This window comes from Mercurialis annua, linkage group LG3, assembly GCF_937616625.2.
Source record: "Mercurialis annua linkage group LG3, ddMerAnnu1.2, whole genome shotgun sequence".
Taxonomy (NCBI): Eukaryota; Viridiplantae; Streptophyta; class Magnoliopsida; order Malpighiales; family Euphorbiaceae; genus Mercurialis; species Mercurialis annua.
The window spans coordinates 15,973,020-15,987,337 of NC_065572.1; the positions used below are offsets into that span (position 1 = coordinate 15,973,020).

The window sequence follows — 14,318 nt, forward strand, 5'->3', positions numbered from 1 at the left end:
TTCGAGGAAAGACTTAAAACTCAAAGAGTATCAAGCCTATCCTCGAGTTGTGCTTGTATATTTACGAAGAAACTCGATGAAATGCTAAATACACACATCGAGTATTGTTCATTCCTCGAGTTTCTTCATAACTGGACGAGTAAAACTCGAGAGTTTCAAGCCTTTCCTCTAGTATGAGCTTGTCCAGAAATCCTTGCACTCAAGAAAAGGCTTGAATCTCATCAAGTATATGTTCTTTTACGACTTTATGCTACTGAAATACGAATAAATTAGACTAGCTTAGTATAAAATAGTATGTTTGTAATTGTATTAAGCTTGGATTATTAATAATATGGCATGGACCTATAAAACCTTTATATTTTGGCTTTATTATAATAAGTGCGAAGCACTGTAAACATTAATAATTGGACGAAAATAGCCTTTCCTCGCACTTTAAAATCCAAATCTTATTGCAAACATTTGTATAAAATGGTACATATCAGTTTATATATGATCTTTTTATTGATTTGGTATTTAAATATTTTATCCTTCATTTTTACTCCATTTATGTATTTTCTAGAAAACATATGAAGCTGTTGATAAAGAGCAACCTGAAATGAGGCTCTATGCACACCATAAAAAAGATGACTCCTGGATTGACCCACAAGCGGAAGAAAAACATATAAGATTATTTTTTATAGTTATCTAAATGAAATTTTATAAAATATTATTAAAGCATATTTCTACTCTTAGAAATAAATGGAAGTTATTCGCTCAAAAGCACTTAAGAAAGGCGTTGCAATTGATGGGAGGAAAAAAATTGAGATAAGCAAAAATCTGGTTATGTTTGTGGACTTGGATATGGACCCAAACGGATATCAGTTAAATAATCAAAGTTTGAACCTCATTTACGAGCTGAGAAGTTTGAGTCTGAAAAGCAAGTTAGTGAACTAAATGACCAAATTCAAAATCAACAGGTGAAAATTAATAACTTTTTTCAATCATATACAAAACATCTATTGATGGCGAAAAAATATATATTGATGGCGAAACATCTAATGATTGGTGTGTGATGCCTTACTTAAATATATTTTAGATTTCGTTACACTTTTATTTTTCCTGTATAATTTTAAAATTATTCACTTAAATATGTCAGTTTGAAAATTGATATGTATTTTATTTTATTAAATTTTTTTTCTTACAAATGAGAATTATTAGTATGAAATAAATGGATGTTCCCCTAATTCAGTTTATTTTCATTTTAGAAAATATTTTACATGTTTGCATGCTATTAGTTATTTTATTATTTCGAATACTTACTCATTTACAATTTTATGTAATTTTTGATTTGATTTAGTTTTTTATTCATTGATTTTAACAAGAATTTAACATATTCAATTGTTTGAATATAGATACAATTGTAAATAATAAAATGTAATAACAATTTTGTGATGAAATTTATCAAGGAATTTCATCACCATATAAATTATCACAAAATACATTTATTACAAAAAAATTGAAATTTATAAAAAATGTGACATGTCAATTTCGTCATTAAAATCATAGTATTTTTCTATGATAAATTAATATTATCACAATTAACTAATTATAATGACAACTAATTTTATCATGTTATGCTAAACTACTTATTATGATAAATTAAATTTATCACAATTAACTAGTTATATGACAATTTTATCATGTTATGTTAAATTATTTGTTGTGATAAATTAAATTTATCACAATTAACTAATTATAATGATGATTAATTTCATCATGTTATGGTCATATATTTGTTGTGATAAATCAAATTTGTCACGTTTAACTAATTGTAATGATAAATATTAATTTCATCATGTTATGATAAATTACATGTTATTGATAAATTAACTTTATCACAATTAACTAATTATAATGAAAAAAACATCCTATATTTTAGAAAAACCCTAAACCATGACAGCTCGCTCTGCATCCTTCCTGTAACACTCCGCATATTTCTAACTTATTCTGTTAAGCCTAAACGGTACCTTGGATTCGTTTGAGTGGTTCGGCCACTTAAATTTGCGTTTTGAAGGTTCCAAACCTTTTAAAATGTGTTTTAAGATGTATTAGAAGTAATCTCGGAGTTTGAAACGTTTTCGATTTCAATTTCAAAATCTCAAATTTTCATCGGAGGCAGTAGCATTTCGCGGGCGCGACATGCATGAATCACGGGCGCGATTCATGTTTTGCGGGCGCGAAAGAGGTGTAGCGGGCGCGACGCGTGCACTGTACAGTCCGCTGATTTCTATTTAAACTCACCTTAACTCGACCTAAAATAGATTTTAAACACTTTTAACTTCTCTAAGAACCCTAATTCGGCTGAGGCTCTATCTTAGGTCATTCCTCCATCATTTCATCTCAATTTTGGTTCTTGGTAAGTGTTCCTAATCATTCTCTTGTGATTTCATCTATAGTTCGTCAATTCTATGAGTTCTAAATCCTATAGCCTATATGTGTGTGATTGTAGGCTGATTTGGGTTGGTTGAATTCTGAGTTTTATTGCTATTAGCCTAATCAAGAGGTATGTGGTTCAATTCCCTTTTGTTATGTGGTGTAGAGATTGCTAGATCGTTGTATGAATCAATACTTTGGGTGGTTTGATTGTATTTCTATATTGCTTTGAATTATAAATTCTGGAAATCTTAATTTGATTTTATATTAGTCTCTTGAATTTCAATTGTACATTGGGTGATTTGGTTTTAATGTTACAATTGATAGACTTATCAAATTGCTAAAGATTTTGGGTTATAAACTGTTTTTGATGCTTATTTAAAAATTTGGAAATTTCTTAAAAGCTAATCTTAGGTTGTTAGACATCAAACGTACATTGGGTGTGTTGGGGGAATCTTGTGAATGGATTTTACTATCGTTTGATTAACGCTTTTGAGATAAAATTATGTTTTAAGATTAAACTAAAATCTAGAAATTTCAAAGTAATGGATCATAGGGTATTAGATGCTAAACAATACATGGGGTGATTTTGAAAAATCGTTTAAATGGAATAGCGTATAGTTTGGTTAACATTTTAAATTTAAACTCGGTTTGAACTTATTACTAAGGGTTGAAAATTGTTTAGGAGATGGTTTAAAACTTGTTAAGAGAATGTTAGATTATCTTAGGATGTGGTTTGTCTTGAATTAAATAATATAAGGCATACAAGGCGTTATATATCATGTAGGGTTTCGGTTGAACTATTTTAGCTTCAAGTTGATACTTGAATGGTGTTGAATCTTATTGGTTCTATTTGAGGAGGCATAATTAAATGTACTTGGGGTGCTACTTGCTAAGTGTTAGCAAGCTAAATTGTTTATGGCATTATTAAGCTACAGTGTGAGTTCTTATTTTAAATAACTTTGATTTCATTTAAGGTTTAATTAAAGACTTTGGTTTTTAAACTTGGTTTATGGATGGGTCGGGTTAGACGTGGTCTCCCGACATGTTGTGTTGAGCTATACTGCAGTAAGGCTAACACACTACTTTGGGAACTGTAATTGTTTTGTAAAGACTATTTAAGTATTTAAGTACTTTGGTTTCGTTTTAAAAGATAAGAACTCACCTAAGCTTAACTTGCCTCATTTGTTAATTAGTTGTATGGATACTTGGTGGTATTTTGATTACCTTGTTTGAATCTTTGATTGTGTTGTGAAATGCTAGTCCTATGTGTAGTCTAGTATTCTTAGAGTTAGGAATTGTTCGGATTTTGACTTATATAATGTTTTAGATCCGTAGACTGCTCGTGCTTCGGAGTCTACGCAGGGTTAGCTGTTTGTCAAGATTCACGTGGACAAGCAAGTAGTGAGTTTATAGTGTTATTTACCGCTTTATTAAGTATCGCACGTTATTTTAGTATATCAAATGTTTGTGAACTATTTTAAGGATTATGGATCTGGATTGAAACGAGCTACTCGATAGGCTTGTATCGAGACTGTGTGCACCGGTAAGTACTTTGGGATTGGCTGACCAATGTCTGGCCTGCTTTGGAAATCGATGAGGATCTGTTCCCATCTACTTTGGGTTAAATATTTTGGGACTTTATTTCAATACTGTTTGTCCATAATCAAGTATATATATTAGTATAAAAGGATTTGTTTTAAGGGTTTTAAACTTAATAAATGTAAATAGCATTATGAACTCATCTCAGTATATCTGACCCCGTTGTTTTCCAAACTTTTCAGGTTTATGATTTTGAGAGCGTTGGTCATCTCCGATCTTTTGATTCCTCGGAGGTCTTTTTATGTTATCAGACTAGTCAACTGTTTTACTTCTTAGACCGCAGTAGAACTAGTTGTCTCTATTATTGTACTTTGGTTTGTCGTAGTGGTACGACTTTTATATTATTATACTTTGGCATGTTACATTGGATTATTTTTTATATGAGGCATGTTTCATAGTTTTGAATTGCTATTAAGTAGTTATATTAGAACTGCTATATAAGTTGTTAGACTTAGGTTGAAGTCTCGGTTGCCCCCGAGCATTGGTTTTCTTGCAGGTTATATTGAATATAAGGTTTTCCGCGAGGCTTGCTACGGGTTTCGGTACGACCATACCCATACCCTAGCGCCGGTCGCGATCCATGAAATTGGATCGTGACACTTCCCTCCCCTCAATCACCACCGCCAGCCACCATCTACCACTCCTCACCACCTCCAGTCTTCGACTCCATTACCGACATCCATTTACTTTGAGAACTTCCCGGAGAATTGGAATTACTTGGATCTTAGAAAAGATTTTGCTAAATATAACATTCATGGAAGAGTTATTTTGGCTAGAAAGATGAATAGATTGAATCGTCGGTTTGGCTTTCTGCGTTTAGATGATGATTAGAATGTCATTGATTCCCTTTATTGGATTAATAGGGTGATTATTGGATCATACAGGGTTAGGGGTTTTATTTCTAAATACCCTAAACCTTCAACTCAACACTCCATGCAGAACAAACCTCATGTAAACGTCCAACCTCCTGCTGCTCGCCGTGCAAAACCTGTGTTTCATGAATCTGTCAGAGAATCACGTTCCTACGTTCAAGTGGTTAACAATCAGACTTTTGAGTATAACTCCACTAGAGATCAATCAGAATTAGCGACTTGCTCGCTTATTGTTTCGGTTAAATTGATTTCAGATATTGTTGGAAGTTATGAATGTAATTCATGACTCAAACTCCTTCTTAGGAGGTTCTTTTTCCTTATTAAGTTTAATAATCATTCAGAACTCTTGGCATTCCAAACAAGATTTTCGCACAATTCAGATAGTATTTTTGTTGGAATCAAACCTTGGGATGATTATTTTACCTCAGGTGAGAGATTTGTTTGGATTACGTTATCGGGGATTCCGTTGTGTGCTTGGGAGGAAGATTTCTTCATAGGTTTGGGCAATAGATTTGGCAAGACAGTTGACACGACCCGAATTCCACCCTAATCCAAGTCACGACCGGCGCTAGGGAATGGGAATGGTTGTTCCGAAACCCGTAGCAAGCCTAGGACCTCTAGAAATTTTTCGCAAATATAATTAAAAGATCGCACCTCGCGTGCGATCCGTTTTCAGAAAATGTCGTTAAAACGTTTCTCATTTAACCAAACACATTTCTGAAATTATACATATAAGCGAAATCCGGTTTTCAGAAGTACTGGTTGGATAACCTCATTATTTCAACTCTCGCTTCCTTCTGAAAACCTGGAGTGTAAGCATTGGAAAACCAGGGACTTATCTTTCGCTTGCCTTAACACATAGGCAGCCCTGTTCCAAGCCACACGCCACCGTTAATATTTTTAATAAAATAATGTAGAGAATTTCTACGTCTCGCAACGGTGGTATTAAACATATTAGAATACACAGCGGACCGGTTACACATAGCCGGCGTATATTAAACATACTGTTTTTGACCCTCACAAAAACACACGAGGCCGACTCAGTAACTAGATACAATATTCCATTAAGCAGTCACCCAGAAGGTATACACATGCACTAGATCCTATCAGAGTACCTAACAAAGGACTGGTGGCACGGTTGCTGGCACATTACACTTATACTATTGCAGCATACTAAGAGTACAAAATCCTATGTACATTACCAAAGAAGAGCTTTCCTGAAGAAGGGATGTGGAAGCTCGACTGACCTCAAAGCTCATTTCTTGAAAAATGGGAAACAACAACAGGGTCAGAAATATAAATATTTCTGAGTGAGTAAACAGTTTACAAATAAATACCAAAATCGCATAATATATATAAAACAGTTATATATATAAAATATTATCAATACGTCGATCCATATGAACCCTAATCCACAATTTTCCTTAAAGACACACTCTTATCACGAGCTTATAGACAACAGAATAAAGACCGTGACCCGAGTCACTGCCGTCCAATTCTGTATCTCTGGTACCTGGACTGTAATCATGAAACTGCCATCGCGGTTTTACCCACGACCGTAACTGTATTACTGTCGTCTCAGGGTTTACCCGTGAAGTCAGGGCATCTACTTTCCCAATGACTTACACGACAGACATACCTCTATACCTCGACAGAAGTACATCTAGAAATCGGTGTTGGTGATCACGCAACCCTATTGCTGCCCAATAGGTAGCTCGTTCCAATGGACCTTTCTTGGCTAAATTTATACTACTGCGATTTATGGATTTAAAACAGTTGAATATTGATATTTCAAAAGTAAACACGTAAACTCACAGTACTGCTAAGTTACTACTTAGCCCTGCCGTATGTGTGACAGACTCCCTGGAGTCCTGGTCTGACTGTTGGACAGCTAGTCGGATCAAACATACAAAATACACAAGACAGCACATCAATATCTATTTCTGGTATAAACATCTAGGTCCTGAAACCTAGGTCCAGACAAATCATACAAACATATAACACTTAACACTTATGTTCTCGTTCTTTTAAAAATTATTTAAATTGTTCTCATCTCAAGAAAACATTTAGACTTCACTCTAGAAGTCCTTTTAGGTATAGCAATACCTAATTAAAATCATTTAATAGTATAGACTTGATTGCCAAAACATCTCACAGTCGTATACTAATTATTTAGCAACATCGTTTGCTAAATATTTTAAACCGGTTAAACGTTGACTTTAACTCTTTTAAATTCCTTTTTTAAACGTTTAACTTTACTTTTAAAATCTCATTTTAAAAGTCTTAGCTTAGGTTTAAAAACTCTTTTCACTTTCTTCCAAAAGAAGTTATCATTTTTAAACGTTTTAGTTCGACGAAACTACGTCAAACGGATTGGGAAAAAAGCCCCTAAAAGAATTTGCCCTTTTGGCGTCGGCCTGGTGCACGTTCGTGCACCCCTGGCTAGTGCACGATCGTGCACCCTGGATAGTGCATGTTCGTGCACCTCCAGATTGGTGCACGTTCGTGTACCATATGTGCACGTCCGTGCACCAACGTGCACAGCTCCGGGGAAACTCGATTCCCGGGGCATTCCGACGTGTTACAACCTCATTTTTCCGCTCCTAACACATATACACAATCCAATCTATCTATATTCACATTCAGAACGTAAAAATAATAGGTATACGTTCGATTCGATACGGTAACCGTTTATAAACGAATATATATTCGAAATATATCGAAATATATTATAATAAACGTTTAATACGGAATTAATACCTCGATTACTCGAGTAATCGTCGAAGAAACGGAGTTAGAATCGAGAAACAGACGAATCGGCTCGGAATCGCATAAACCCTAACTCTCGCCTGTTTCAGAGAGCAAGTAGCTCTCTTTCCTTCTCTGAAAGAAGGAAATGAATTTGCTGTGCAAATTCTTTAAATGAAGTTGTATATATATATAAGTTTGGTTAATTTATCACTTTAACTCAAATTTTTAAATAGTCGTCCGTAGCTTAAACGGAAATGGCTTTCGAATTTTGTGAAACTTTACCCAAAAATCTAATAAAATATAATAAGAATAAAAATATAATTTTTATTTTCATCCGACTTATATTTTATTTTCAATAAATCTCGGAAGATTTATTAGGTCCAAATCAATCCCACTTGATTAAACTTTCTACGTCCAAATTTCATGAAACTTTGACGATAGCTTCCTCAAATTATTTCACGAATAATGACACCAAAATTATTCGCTCGGGACTTATTTTATTTTAATTTAGACTAACGAATAATACTTAATTAGTTTATAACTAAAACTAATTAAAGTAAAGAATCCAAGGACCAAATGATACCTTTTTTTTCATAACTTGCCGCCCACTCATTTTCTTTCTTTCTTATCCTCTTACTTTACTTTTTTATTATTATTTTTTTAATATATATATATATATATATATATATATATATATATATATATATATATATATATCTTAACTTATATTCGTTAATTACACGTCGAGACTTCCGAGTTTCGACATTTTGTCCGAAATATTAAACTCTCCGATAAGAGTGTTATATTGATATATTAATTATCAAACTCCAGTCGTATTTCCTGTTCTATTAGTCCCGTCATATTCCTTTATTAAAATTTAAATCCCCGATTTAAATTTCAAACTTCTATTATTACGATATACTTTTAGGGATACTTATAAATTAAATTTATGATTAAATTTAATTTACGTATTCCCGGCTAATAAAATTCTTACACGTGGCTTATAAGAATACGGGGTATTACAACAGTGACTGTTCATACTATGGTGATTACAAAGGAAAGAATGGATTCAGGATCCGTCCTCATTTCTACCAAAATTAATCATATAAACTGCCCTTTCACAGTTAAGATTAATGGAAAAGATTATTCAATTCTTGTGCATGAATCAGAATTCCCAGTTTGTCTGGCAGGTATCGATTCTTCTTCGGATTCGGAAACATGAGAGAGCTCATTACCTGCTACACCGAACAGGTCTGCTTCTTCAAAACAACCTGAGTCTAATTTTGATGGTGATAGTTCCTCTCCTGATTCAAAGAACTACTCGATTAACTCGAAAGTTACGTTTCCAAATCCTGATTTGCCAACATCACTGTCGGTCGTGAAGTCCAAAACTATAAATAATGAGGGGCACCTGAACTCGAAGGCAGTATCAGCAAGCAATCTTGAATCCTTCTCTAACAGTATTATTGGTAACCGAAACAAGATTATTCTATCTAACAAAAAGAATTCTTTGTTCATTCCTCCGGTAGCAATAGAGGCTATGAAGACATGGGAAGTTGGTGTTAAACTCTGGTTGTTCGCAGCAGAAAACGAAGATGCAATTCTGGATCTTATATCACAAGGACTCTCCAAGGAGATTATAGTTAATTCCTAGAGAGTTAACTGCCAGGTTAATATATTTTTCCATGTCTACTTCGTTTAATTTTGTCTCATGGAATTGCAGAGGTGGTATCACTTTTGCAAGAAAACAACGTCTTTTTCGTTCTTTTGTGTCTAAGCATAATCTGTCTATTATGGGGCTGATTGAGTCAAAAAAAGAAAGTTTTGATGATTTTGCTATCAGGAGATTGTGGCCTTTTAATGATTTTGATTATTGTTTTGTTCCTTCAATTGGTGCTTCGGGTGGTTTACTTTGTATTTGGAATGCTACTACTATCAAACCAACTAGAATTATCAAATCATCGAGATGGTTAAGCTTGGAATTTCCTTGGTGTTCTTTTGTCATTCGCTTTGTTTTGGTTTATGCGAGTAATTGCCAAAGGGAAAGAGCACAGCTTTGGGATGATTTGTTACCTGAAACTCAAACTGAAAATGTTTGCTTCTTAGTTGGCGATTTTAATGAAATTCTCAATGTTTCGGAAAGCCTTAATCAGCGTGTTTTGACTTCATCCATGGTCGAATTTTCTGAGTTTATTTCAGCTTCCTCTTTGGCTGATTTTCGTTAAATGGCAGATTTTTTACTTGGCAAAACAACGTTTCAAAATCCAAGTTGGATAGTTGTTTCCTTTCTTCTAATGCTTTCCTAGATTGGCCTGCTCTTCTTCTCAAAGCTTTGCCTCGTTCATTCTCGGATCACGTTCCGCTCTTGTTTAACTTAGAGATTTCTCAAGATTGGGGTCCTAAACCTTTCAAGTCCATTAACGCTTGGTGGTCTCATCCAGATTTTAATGACTTCGCTGCTGCTTCTTGGGCTTCTATTGCCATCAGACTTCCGAATGCAAACCTGGTTACAAGATTGAAGAAATTTAGGCAGTGTATTAAATCCGGAAATCATGATACTTTTGGTGATTTAAATGCCAAAATTAATTCAGTTCAGCTTGATATTCAAACTCTAGAGACGGATTCGGAGACTAGAGAGCTGTCAGTTATAGAGACAACCAAACTTTCAGAGTTGTATTCGGATTTTGCTTTCACGACCAAGCAATTGGATTCTCTTTGGTTTCAAAAATTGAGACTCAATTGGCACCTTCACGGGGACAAGAATTCCAAATGTTTCCATACCATGGGTTCGGTTAATTCTAAGGGCAACTTTGTTTCAAATATTGTGGTGGATAATATTTGTTACTCTGAACCGCAGGAAATTAAACTCAAACTTCATTCGTTTTTCAAAAAACAATATACGAGTAACCCGGTTGTGCTTTATTGCTTATACTCTCTGATCATCAATCAGTTATCGGATGCGCAGGCAAGTTCTCTTACCTGCACTTTTACTGAAGAAGAAATTCGCTCTGCTCTATTTAATAGTGATGACAATAAAGCCCCAAGGCCGGATGGTTTTAACAATTTCTTCTATAAGAAATCTTGGAGTTTTATGAAAAAGGATTTCTTGGATTTATTTTTGAACTTTCATCATTCGGGCTATTTTCCTCACGGTCTCAACACTGCTTTCTTTGTTCTTATTCCTAAAATTAAAGGAGCCACTGATGTGAAAGACTTTCGTCCAATTAGCTTCATTAATGGGGTTTTTAAACTTCTCTCAAATGTATTGGCTAATAGGCTATCTCCTCTCCTTCCATCGGTTATTTCGGAGAATCAATTTGGTTTCATAAAAGGGAGGAACATACACGACTGTCACATGATAGCCTCCGAGTTAATTCATTTAGTGAAGCGTCGAAAGGAAGAGATTTTCCTTATCAAGCTTGATTTCAAAAAAGCTTTTGATTCGATTTCTTGGGATTTTATACTCAAGATGCTCACTCGGATGAATTTCGGCATTACTTGGATTAATTGGATCTCGGGTCTTTTGAAATCTGCCCAAGTTTCAGTTCTAGCAAACGGGAGTCCTTCCGAGAATTTTTATATGGGCAAAGGTGTTCGCCAAGGTGATCCTATTTTCCGATGCTTTTTGTGTTAGCGGTGGAAGGTTTGAAAGCAATCTTAGAGGAAGCAACTGTTCAAGGGCTGATTGGTGGAGTTAAAGTTGGCGGGTCTGTTAATCCAATCTCATTGTTACAATTTGCAGATGATACACTCCTTTTTATGCCGAATGATTTGGTTATGATTCAGAATCTCCTCCGCATTCTTTGATGCTTCAAGCTGATTTCAGGTCTTCAAATCAATTACAACAAATCTTCAATTATTGGGATTAATATGGATGATTTTTTATCTTCGAGGTTGCTGCTGTTCTTAAATGTAAGATAGAGTCTTTACCTATAACTTATCTCGGCTTACCTCTATCTTTCAAAGCTGCAAATGCCAAGTTATGGGCTCCGGTCATGAACAACTTTCCGAAAAAACTATCTGTTTGGAAAGGAAATCTTTTATATCTGGCCAGAAGACTTGTGCTGATCAAATCGGTATTGAGTAGTTTACCGGTTTATTTCATGTGTTCTTTCCACACTCCGAAAGCTGTTTTGTTATCTCTTGAACAATGTATGAGAAAATTTCTTTGGGGTGGTTCTTCTTCTAGTTTGAGTTTTAGCAAAGTGGCTTGGCATGATGTTCGTCTTCCTCGTTATCTAGGGGGTTTAAATATTACTCCCCTAAGCATCAAGAACAAAAGTTTACTCTACAAGTGGATTTGGAAGTCGATTATTGTTGATAAAACCTCTCTTTGGTTTCTTTTGGTAAAAAATAGCTTAGAAATCTCCTCTTGGATTGATTTGGAGAATCATGGTATTTCTAAGCTCTCTCATTTTTGGAAGGGTATTCATAATTCTGGTGTTAAAGATGATATCTCATGGGTTAATTTTAAATTCGCTGTTTCGGCAAGCCTTAATAATGGTAGAGGAATTCGCTTTTGGGAGGATCATTAGTTGGGTGATGATTTGCTTCAAACCAAGTTTAGTAAGCTTTACTCAGTTTTAAGGCAACATAACGTTACTGTTTCATATCTTCTGGCTGTAGATAATAGTACCATCTCCAATTTTTGCTGGTTAAGACGTCTTCGTGTGGGTGAGGAACACGACTTCAGGCAGCTGCAATCTCTTCTTTCTTCGGCTGTGGTGGACAACAGTACAAACGACTTTTTTTTCTGGCTGGGGAAGACAACATTTTTAGCAGCTAAAATGGCAGATTTGCTGCAGAATTTTCCGACCAGAAACGTTAGGGCCAGCTCTCAATGCTTTATGCAGATTTGGAAGTTTAATATACCTCCAAGAATTAAGTTTTTTTGTTGGTTATTGATCAGAGATAGAATCTCATCGAAGGCATCTCTTGTTCTTCGCGGAATCATTCATGAATCTCAAGCTTTTTGCTCGGTTTGTTCTTTGCTTGAAACAGGTAATCACATTGTTTTTCACTGCAACTACGCTTGGCGTGTTTGGTCGTTCATTCTTCCGCTTTGCAATGTGGTTTGGGTAGTTCCTTTTTCGGTAGAGGATTTCTTTACTCAATGGTGTTCGATTTTCAGCAAGAAATATGGAGATTTGGGAAAAAGTATATGCTTTCATTGCATTTGGGATATTTGGAAAGTAAGAAATAACCGAGTCTTTAAGGAAGAATTTAAGGAGATTGAGAGTCTTGTTTTTAGTAGCATTTGCAGAGCGGTAGTTTTTTTATAGAACTTTTAGTAACGCATTTCCTTATTCAGGAAATGACGTTTCAAGAAGTTTAGATTCCTTTACGGACTTTACTTAGTTCGTTTTCTTGCCTCTTTCGCCTTCCACTTCTTTGTGGATGAGCTTAATAATACTACCGATCATTTATCAAAAAAAAAACTAATTATAATGACAATTAATTTCATCATGTTATGTTAAATTACGTGTTATGATAAATAAAATTTATCACAATTAATAAACAATAATGAAAATTTAATTCATCATATTATGATATACATTACTTGTTATGATAACATATTTGTGTCATGTTATAATCTTTTGTCTTAAAAATTTGGTGTACGTAATGACAAATTTATAATAATTGTGATAAATTATTTTTGTCAGTTCATCATCATCTTTGTCATTAATAACTCGGGGTATGTAATGAAAAATTTATGTTAATTGTAATAATTTTTTTTGTCAATTCATAATATTTTTGCCACTAATAACTCAGTGTATGTAATGACAAATTCAGTGTTTTAAAAACCAAACCAGTGGCCGAACCGGTGAGGCCACCGGTTTCCGGTTCAACCGGTTAAATGACCGGTTCAACCAGTTTAATAAATATAAAAAAATTAAAAAAATTCTAGTTCACCGGTTTTTTATCGGTTCAATCCGGTCCAATCATTAACACCCTTTTTTACAGGTTCAATCCGGTCCAATTCGGTCCAACCAAAAGATCCGGTTTTTTGCATTTTCAAACTGGACCACTGATCAGTTCACGGTTCAACGGGTCCGACCGGCCGGTCCGGTTTTTAAAACACTAGACAAATTTATATTAATTGTGATAAATTAGATTCGCCAAGTTATTAAAAAAATTTCACTAGAAATCGATGTATCTTATGACAAATTTATACGAATTATGACAAGATTTGATTACTTGTAAAATAAATATTCATCAAAATACATATACACATGACAAAAAACTTTTATCACAATAGGAAATTTATTGTGACAAATAATTTATTTTGTCATAATATACTTAATATGACAAGTTTGCTTTGACCAGAAAAATTAGGTTGTGCGACAAATTTCGGGCACTACGTGATAAGATTTGTTCACAATAACGTTGTTGTGATAAATTTTAGGCATAACATGATAAAAAAATTGAACAAAGGATCACTTTACCCCCTGAACTTGGCACAAAATATCAAAAACGTCCAAATTAGCAAAACAGGATCACTTTTACCCTAAACTTGTCAAATTTGGTACAAAAACACCCCTTCCCACTCTCACCTAGGAGAGTGAGAACCACTCTCCGGTTTTTTATAGTGGTTTTCTTTTCCTAGATGATTTTTAATGGCAAAAGGTTTAAAAAGATCCTAATTTTTATTAATTCATTTTAAATTAATACCTAAATATT

General features: G+C 34.3%; 1 protein-coding gene across 1 annotated transcript; it reads left to right on the forward strand.

The window, feature by feature from the left end:
• Positions 1-9,322: 9,322 nt before the first annotated feature.
• LOC126672364 (uncharacterized) lies at positions 9,323-12,995 on the forward strand. Its single transcript, XM_050366315.1, has 8 exons — positions 9,323-9,857; positions 9,944-11,227; positions 11,272-11,411; positions 11,531-12,100; positions 12,173-12,371; positions 12,547-12,638; positions 12,769-12,829; positions 12,949-12,995. Exons 1-8 carry the CDS (start codon positions 9,323-9,325, stop codon positions 12,993-12,995), a joined length of 2,928 nt encoding a protein of 975 aa, XP_050222272.1.
• Positions 12,996-14,318: the final 1,323 nt, after the last annotated feature.